The sequence below is a fragment of the Elephantulus edwardii genome, unplaced genomic scaffold (genome assembly GCF_000299155.1).
Source record: "Elephantulus edwardii isolate Elephantulus edwardi_28Jun2011 unplaced genomic scaffold, EleEdw1.0 scaffold00001, whole genome shotgun sequence".
NCBI lineage: Eukaryota > Metazoa > Chordata > Mammalia > Macroscelidea > Macroscelididae > Elephantulus > Elephantulus edwardii.
Genome location: NW_006399751.1, coordinates 37,152,718 through 37,162,690, shown reverse-complemented (window position 1 = coordinate 37,162,690; position 9,973 = coordinate 37,152,718). Strand labels below are relative to the sequence as shown.

At 34.9% G+C, this 9,973-nt stretch overlaps 1 protein-coding gene across 1 annotated transcript in view; it reads right to left on the bottom strand.

Moving 5' to 3' along the window:
- Positions 1-5,187: 5,187 nt before the first annotated feature.
- SESTD1 (SEC14 and spectrin domains 1) overlaps positions 5,188-9,973 on the bottom strand; it is a 78,814-nt gene continuing 74,028 nt past the window's right edge. The window contains exons 16-17 of the mRNA XM_006878786.1: positions 8,946-9,067; positions 5,188-5,895 (exon numbers count right to left, since the gene is read on the bottom strand). Of these exons, the coding sequence (XP_006878848.1) occupies positions 5,766-5,895; positions 8,946-9,067 (252 nt within the window). The 3' untranslated portion in view covers positions 5,188-5,765. The remainder of the gene's footprint in view (positions 5,896-8,945; positions 9,068-9,973) is intronic.

Sequence of the window (9,973 nt, the reverse complement as noted above, 5' to 3'; positions counted from 1 at the left end):
TGGTGAATTGATGGGTTGGTAGATGGGTATGTAATAGAACACAGTAAGAAGCTAATGCTAGCCAATTCTAGATGTGGGCTATAGAGAAATCCAAATTTTGAGATTCGAAATAGTGCTATTGATACTTTCTTTCTTGATCTCATACTAGTATAATCATCAAATAAATTATAGGTAAACAGCTGAACAAAAGAAAAAATATCATTAATCATTTATAAAGTTAAGGCTATTCCTGAGTGTAAGGGGGACAGATAGTTCTCAAATGTCCTCAAGCTCAAAACTGCCCAACATTTGCCAATCTCAAAAAACAATGTGAAAAAAAAAAAACAAACAATGTGAGGCCTTTTACACGATGACATATATATAACGAGGGCACAGCCCTCTTAGTGGAAGGGCATTTGAAATGTACTCTCTCCAAGGACAGAAACATGTTCTAAAGAGAACATTTGACTTGTAAATAACCTCCACAATGATCACTGATATTCACTGACAACTGGTTTGAGTTCAATAGACCTTTGTTACAGTCAGATTTAAAATCCCTCACTATCTATGTTCAGCTATATCCTAAGAAGTCCTGTATCAATACATATAGGAATTATATACAATCCAATGCAAGAGTTGCCTTAACAGAAATAAATGCTTTAAAAAAAACATTTAGTTGTTGCTTAAAAATACTTAGTCACAATTTGGCTTTCTGCTGATTTCTAAATTTCTCATCTAGTACAGGCTCTATTTTTTCTTTCAAGCACAGTTTTACTCCCAAGTTTTCAACTGTGCTTTGAAGTCATGCAGTAGCACTGAGTCCTATCCAGCTCTGCATCCAACCCTCTCAGTCTTAGGTATTTCCCATGCTAGTGCATCTCAGGGGTGCATCTGGAGTTCTCTGTTTCTTTTACAGAATCGGTTTTCTATGTGTTTTATTTACCATCACTGCCTGAGTTTACAAAAGTTGTTTTTCCTCTTTCCTCTAATCATAATGGCACAATGGTGATCTTACACCATGTTTTTGAGGGCTTTTTCCTCGTTATTGAGGTAACTCATCAATACTTTCACAAATTTTGGTTCTTGGTGTTTCTGGAAGTTGGTGCTGGCTCATTAATATTTACTCTGAGAATAATTTTTATTGCTATTTCTTAATGGAACTGTGTCATAATACCCTGTCAGCCTCCAAAGAGATAATGTCTTCAATTGGATCCCGCGGCATACTTGTAAAGAGCCAGCAGCAGTTCTACAGGAGAAAGATGACCATCTTTTCCCCTTTTCATTTACAGCCTCTGAAGACTCAGCGGAGGTTCAGCTGAGTAGGTTCTGACTCAATGGCACACAACAACATGTTAACAGTTAACTTGAAAGATTTAGAAGACTCTCACTTACTGATGAGCTCAGCAACTTTATGTGTAGTATATTTTGTATGTAATTCTGAATGTAAATTTTCTTTATTCACTAGTGGATTGAGGTGGGGCAAAAAAGTGATTAAGAATGGGAAGGTAGACACAAACAATGTGGCACTTCTTCCCCTACCCCATGTTCACCAGTTGAGACAAGATAAACAAGAATTCATTTTGTACTGATAGTTTTAATAATAATAATAATACTGTTCACTTTAAGTTTTTCTAATTCTCAAATTTTAGAAGTACTTTCATATAATTTTACATTGTTCTCAAAATTACCTGGTATGATTTTTCTATTTTATCGACTCAGAGAAATTGAGTGATTTTTCACCAAGGTCTTAGTGAATGGCAAAGTCACATTTTGAAATGATATATTCAAATTGCAAACCTTTGCATTATGCATGACAGTCTTTAGTTTTCATGACCTTTTCTCTACTGTTTTTCCAGTATTTATTCTTCTTAGTTAAAACTGTTTTGTAACAAAAGTTAAATGTCAGATGTTAAATGTGTACATCATTTTGTCTCAACAAAGCATGTACTACCTTACACACCAATAGTGTATTCCTCACTCCTAGATTATGCTTTTCAAAACGTTTTGGATGGAAAATCAACACTGATAAATTTGTTAATAAGATTTAGCTGTTACGATACATTAGAACCCATATTTTTAATCCTAGAGAACTTTTCCTTCAAGTGTTTAAGCAAAGATCCCATGATCATATAAATCTTGTCACTGATGTACGTGCCACTCTTTACTTCTGCCTGTACTTTTCTACATATATTTGTCTCTACATTCATGGTATATTTAAACTTTGATAGACCGTTTTACTATGGTGTCTGTGCAGTTTGGGGGAGATGTGAGGATGGCAGAGTAAAAAATAATATACAATCCTGGCTAGCAAAGAACTTCTTATAATGTATTAGAGAACTCTGAATTCTGACAATGAAGAGCATTCTGCTAATCTTAAAATCACATCACTGATAATAATGGGTTTAGACTGAAAAGTATGTTTTTTTTTTCCCCAGCACTCTTAGAGTGGTAAATTAATTATATTATTTCTATTAAGGACTATCTGACTAGAAATAACATAAAACAAACTAGATAATAAATCATATGTCAACTGATAAAGCAATGAAACAAATAAGCATATTAAGACTAGATAACCCTTTGGAAGTATATCAGAACTCAGTGCCATCAACAACCAGACAATTTAAATCCCTACAATGCACGAGAAGCATGCACTCTTGTTATATAGTCCAGACTTTAGTCTGGACCTGCCATCCCAGCTGGCAGGCTGAGTAGTTTCATAATATCATCACCAATGAGTGGCACTAGCTGAATAAGGTCACCAACACTAAGGATTGGGAGTAAAACCAATTACATCTGGGATGAAGTTATCATCTTTACATAAGAATTCTGCTGGGTTATATAAGTGTAAAGAAGACATGCCAAAACTATCGTTAAAGACATTGAGTTTATATCAGTGTAAATAAAAAAGAAATTCATCAAACTAAAAAAAACCTACAAAACTCAGTCAGTATTTTAGTAATTCCCTGAGATGGGCTAAAGTAACATGTGAAGTTGTGGTATATACCAATCAAAACAAGTGTCTCTGCCTGTTAAGCCTTTAGGCCATAATTAATTTTTGAATTAGAAATAGTTTGTAGTTCCAAACAGACTGCAGTCATGAAGGAGCAACCTTCTTCACATTGCCACTAAATGCACTGCAGCCATATGAAAAATTTCATTTTATAACTGGATATAAAGCAAGTGGCAGCAATTTACAGAAGAAGAACAAGATATTTCATTTTATCAGAAAAATTCAAGCTCACTAATAACATTTGTAGATGCTGCCTTATTTTACTTTTTTTTTTGTACAGATAGGATAGCCTAGAGTATATAAAGACTGTTTCGTCTGATGAAAGTGACTAAAAAGGTAATTTGATTCTAGCAGTCTGTCATCGATAGGGTCGCTATAAGTCATAGCAGGCTTGATAGCACCTAATGACATCATCACCTAAATACCTAAAACACCAAATAAATGCCTTCTGAGTATATTCAACCACCAGTCAGTTCTAAATTTGGGAGGTTAAGTGTAGAGTTTAAAATATATTTAGACTCCAATAAAAAAGGAATCATTACTAATGCCAACAATAGACCACTTAGACAGACTGAAGTGCCTACTAAGTATGAAAAAAGGATTAGAACAGGAAAATTAGGACAAGACCCTGGGCCTCAAAAAAATAAATGCATTAATAAAGCAGGTGGTGGTTGTTTTGAGGTGACATTGAGTTAACTACAACTCACAGTGACCCTATGAACAACGGAGTGCAGCAAGGACAGGCAAAACAACTGCAGAATGTGGTTAGCACCATCATGAAGATGGAAATGAAATCACAGGAGTTTGTACTCCTAGGAGTTAAGCCCTAAAAGACCAAGAATATGTATCAAGTATAGAGAACTTCCCAGGTGTTCTTGGAAGCAGTGGCAGCATAAGAGAGAGGAGGTGGTTTCTGCTCCCAGATTTCCTGGTATGTGTGACTAGAACAAAGGCCGCACCTTTCATCAAACTGCCGTCGGAGAAAAATGATAAATATGACAAATTCCTCACGTAGGTTGAAATGTCAGGTAAGCAGCTGAAATTAAATGTCTAGAACTTAAGACTGGGTGTGCACATAGGATTCACTGGGGGGAAAAGCAGAATCACTAGAGATGACATACCCACAGAAGGTCCAGAAGGATTCTGAAGACAAAATTAGAGAGGACCTAGACAGCAGGCACATTTTTAACAAGAGTTATGGTACTGTACTCAGAGCAGAAGGTAAGACTTCCAGGAGAAGACACTGTCTGGGAGAGTGCTAAGTGGGATAAATGTTGCAGTGATAGAGAAGTAAGAGATGAAGACCGAGAACAAACCAGTACCAACAACACTGGACTGGATAGCTGGGAGCCACTGTCAACTGTAGAAAGAAAAGGTTCACTAGGGTGCTGTGTAAAACCTGACTGTCAGGGTCTGCTCTGCCAATAATGAGGACGGAGAGACAATGGATATGGATTTCTCCAACAAGTCAGTCTGATAGTGAGCGAGGGTGGAGAAACCAGTAGGTTCAGAGGAACTTTTTTGCACTGGAGGATACATGACCATATTTACAAGTCAACAAAAAGGAACTGGCATACAATTCTTTGTATAATATTGTATTGATAAAAGCACAAAAAAATTTAAAAATATTTCTCAAAACATTTATCAAATAAAATATTAAAATTAAATCATATGTATTTTATCATTTAAATAGAATCTTAAACTTAAAGCCCTAGTAGTTATGATAATAAAGGACAGTACAGTACTTGTTCTTAGAACTCCAGATTTTCTCTAGTCTATCACAACAAATGAAATTTTATTAACAGTTGTTATTTAAGCTCCAGAAAGATTACTCTGATATAAAGGATTATACTGAAGTAATTATGTAATGCCTTCTTCCTCAGCCTCTTTCCCCAAAAGATAAAGTATCTTCAGGAGAGTTAAAAATGTGGCTAATATTTTTCAAGTTGAAAAAGAGAAAAATTAGAAATAGTATTCTATTATTAATAAGTTCTTCAGGATCTAAATTACTCTTCACAAACTATTTTCTTGATAAATCACATGCTTATTTATTATATACATGCTTACATATAAATTTTCTGGCTAAAACACATGCAACTAACATGGAAAAACAATTAAATTGACCTAACGATCCTAAGAATGCCCTTTCAAATAAGGCACTCACGTTTGGAAATAGGATGTAACCAGCAAATTAAATAAGATATTTAAAAGAACATTTTATTAAGCACAATTTTTTAATACATTATCAATACAAAAAGGAAAATGTCTTATGATGAATATGATATATCAAAGATCTGAAGGGTTTTCTCTTTATATTAACACAATAAAAATAATCCAATTTGAAGAAAAATTACAAAGCAAAATTTTGAGAACACCACTGTCTACTGATAATGGTTGAACTACAGTCTAAATTTACTACATCACTTGGGGAGGAAGGTAATCATTTATTTCCTGTAAAGAGCTCCTAAGCATTTATTAGCACCATTCAAAGCTTATGATCGGCTTTTCATCTATAAACTGTCAGGTCAGATAAAGCTTTAAAGTAAGTTTTCAGTGCAATGTTTACAGTTCCTTCTTTTAAGATACTTGGAGTCTGTAGTCTCAAAGCATGTTACTTGGAAGTTTAAAGGTGTTAACATGTAGATAGAAATGTGTAACAGGAAGAAACGAGGCTTATCTTGGCTGTGAAATGCATCGTAACGTGTGGTGTCTACTGCCATGGGACGCAGCCACGTGCGGGACTGTGAACTGTAGTTCTGTGCGGAGCTGGGAGGTATTAGCTCTCTGTGGTCACCGTTTCAGGATGTCTCAGCTGCTGCCTTTTGAGACTAACTAGCTTCATCCTGTCTCTGATGTGCTCTGCAGTAGAAGCCATGTCGCTTGGACTCCCAAAATACTGTTCAGTTCTGAAAGCAATACAAACAGAAAAACCCTAATCAGATAAAACACAAATCAACTCAACTGGCTGTTTGTAAACGCATAACGTGACAAAGTTACCATTAAAAATGTCTTTGTGATATGGCTTGTGTATGAAAATTAGCCTACTCACAAACCACCATGTCAACCTTTGAGCAGTAAGTCAAGAGGAAAGAAATTAATGGTTAACATATGTTAAAAAAAGATGTCAGTGGTATACCCAGGACATATTACATACTTATGATAATGTCAACTGACCAAATAATGCAACACTGAAGATATTTTTTTTTCCTTAAATAAGATTTTTATTTTATACTGGTTTGCTTACAAAGTTAGTGTACATTGTTTTTCGTACCAGCTCTTTAACCTCTCCTCCCCACCCCCCTCTAGCCATTAATTGTGCGACCCTATGATTAACCCTCTGCCTATCCTCACCTATCAACTCCCACCTTCCCCCTTTTGCATCCTCATATACATTTTACTAGTTATCTTTCTATTTCTACAATAATGGTCTTATACAGTATTTGTTCTTATGGGACTGAGACAGTTCACTTAGCATAATGCTCTCCAGTCCCTCCCATGCTATGTAGTGATTTTCAAAATCATTGCTCTGGCATGCTGCGTAGTATTCCATTGTGTGAATACACCACAATTTCTCAATCCATTTCATTGTGGTTGGCACATTTGGGTTATCTCCATGTTCTTGAAATGGTGATAACACTGCTATGAACAATGGTGTACATATCTCCATTTGTGCCTCAGTTCTCATTTTCTTGGGATATATTCCAAGCAGTGGAAATATTTGGGTCATATGAAATTTCTATGTTCAGCTTTTAGAGGAAAAGAAGATACTCTTTTTTAGCTGTGGTTCATAAGCATTCCAGACTATACAATTTGTATACATGCTTTAACATATCAAGCATACCATTATTATATAGGTGGAAAGTAAAACACTCTTTCAATGTTAAGACATAATTTGGCATGTTCTTGTTGTTAGGTGCCATTAAGTCAAGTATGACTCACAGCGATCCCATGAACAACAGACTCGCACCATATCCTGTCCTATCCTGTGCCATCCTCACAGCCTCTGATACACTTGAGCCCACTGCCGCTGTCACAGTGCCAATCCATCTTGGTGAGGGTTGTCCTCTCTTCAGCTGGCCCTCCAGCTTTCCAAGCATGATGTCCAAAGTCAAAGACTCTTTTAGGGTTAGAAGATTTCTTGAACATTAGCTAGTCCTAGTGAGCTACTTCATTTTTTTAAGATCAGAATTTAAAAGTCCAGAAAGTTCAATAACTTAACTCAGACCACAGATGGATTTCTACCTGGGTCTTCAAACAGTGAATCCAGAGAGAAAACCCAATTTATTCTATTTCATCGATAATGTATCTCATAAAATATAATACTGTCATAATAATGTGCAACATTAACAATCATTATATTAGTAAACCATGGAAAACACTGAGACATCTTAGAGAATTATTTAATTAAACAAAATACTAAAAGAGATAAAAATTCTAGAATGAATGTAAAATGGAATAAAATAAAGTTCCAAATGGTTAAGGTTTTTGTAATTTGAAAACATAATACTGTTATTCCTTTTATGTTAAAAATATGAAGAAATGGGACATTAACAATTTGTATAATAAAATTCCATTCCAACCAGATAAAATAGGGATAGTTACTCAGATGTTGACTTGATTAGAATGAGAGACTATTTGACAAACCGTTGCGATACATAAAAACAAGTAGTCTTGGGATAGAACAACTAGCAGCATCTCTACAATAAATATTGTTACTACTTGAGTTTATAAATTCTGATGTCTTTCTTGTCCCCTTTCATTGCAGATCTATACCGCATGACTTTAGGCTACTTCTCCTAGCTCCAATGTTGGTATAACCAGAGATTCTCTTAATAAGAGATTATGAATAATGTTCTTTTGAGGAAATCAAACTATAATTTCTTCTTTTCAATTCCAAATAATCATCTGGAGGGCACTATACAGAAGTGCTTCTTAAGTATCAGATATAGCTTAAGTACTTTATGTACATGTTATTCACTGGTTCATCCAATTAATACCCCAGACCCCTGCCAGTCTCCATCCTGTAATGAGAAATATTCACCATTTTTAAGTAACTCTTTAGATGAGGAATCGGAAACACTGCAAGATTCAGAGGTTGGAAATGAAATTTAAACTCAAGAAGTCTGATTCCAAAATGTGCTCTCATTGGTTATGCTATAACACAACATAAGAATTGTTGCCTTTTCATTCTCTGGTTTGCATTCTTTATCATTTGCATTATCTACTTGTCAGATTACCTCTAAATTATTTTCACTAACATAGTATATATCCTCAAGGATGAAGGTGTTTCAGATTTTTTTTAAACTGACATAAAAATTTGTGTCATCATATTTCACAATATATGAAATGGTAAGAAATATGGGATCAGGACCCCATCAGTTGATGACCGTGAATGAAGAATTTAGAACACCCCAGGGGACAGTGAAAAAAGTGAACAGGTTTAGAGACAGACAGCCTTGAGACTGTATTTTAACTCCCTACCTATGAAAGCCTGAGTACCTCACTCAATCTTCCTGAACCTCTGTTTTCATTTGGAGAAAACAGGAAATCATAGTAGTTCAAAAGAAAATGAAGTGTTTTATTCAGTACTTGGCATATAATATGCACTTATTAAACATTAGGTCATTTCCTGGTGCCTAATGAAGAATTTACCTCCCCAAAGTCCTGAGACTATCATAGGCAAAGCCAGGGTAGAACACTCTGTGTTTCAATGGAGTCAGTGATCTTTTTTCCTAAAGTAAGCAATTCAGAGGCAAAATATCTGATGTCAGCAAGTACCAGTGTTACTACTGCTAAAAGGCAGGTTTGGATTTATTTTCATTTGAACCAATTTATTTTAAGAATTGAAAATGTGGACCAAAGCTAATTTAGATAGCTTTATAAACTGATAGACTTTCCCCTCTTGATGATTTCACTTTAAAATCCCACAGGACTGTTACAAGGACTTGTACCATACCCATCAGGATAAACTACAGGAACAGTTAATCTATCCAAAAGTGATTTCCCAACTGCTTCAATTTCATCAAATTGTTCCTCATCATTAATAGCTTCAGGCTCTTCTGGACAGTCCTGCAAAATCTGCAAAAATTGAAGGGCAAACATCAATCAAAACACACAGAAAGGAAATCAAGCTCTTATAAATGCAGATGACTGAAGGCATTGCTTTGTTTTGTTTTTGGCACTGTCATCAATACCATTATGAAGACTACTGTTACTGGCAAAGTAGACTCGAAGAATTCAAACAAAATCAAATATATAAATTCTACTGGCAATATAAAATCGGAATAAGTAAGGGTCTATATGATTTCAAAGAAAAGATATTAGATTAGTATTTGAAAAGCTCAATTTGAGCTTCTGAAATGTCTTTCATTCATTAAGGAACTATTATTAAACAGTGGTTAGCATTAGATCACACTGAAAGCATACCACAAAAACTCCTTTGTATGTTTATTTAACAGTCTGGGGTATGAATGAGACCGATTCTGTCCACAGAGCTTACAGATTTTTAAGAATGAAAAAAAAATTAAAAACATATATTCAAAAGTACAAATACATAACAGATGTGGTGACCTCACTAGACAACTACAATAGTATATTGTATCATATCATATATTATATAAATATTGCAATATTGTTGTTGTGTAGATGACCCATAGCATCCCTATGAACGAAGTCTTGAACACAAAACTTTCCTCTTTTCTCCAAGTTCATAGTTTCTGGAGGCAAGCTTATTTTGGAAGGGGATGCCACTCCTGCTTCCAAGCCTGTTTTATTCAGGAGATCCACAAAAAGCAGACCCTTGGACCCAAATAAATACGAGGCAAAATCCAATCAGCTCATGTCCTGTTGTGAACAAAAGCCTACTCTAGTCTCAACCCCAAACCAGAAAACACACCTATAATATTATATTATATAAATATTGCAACAATATTATTATATAATATTATATAAATATTTAAAATAATTGCTGTTTTTAAAGTGGAT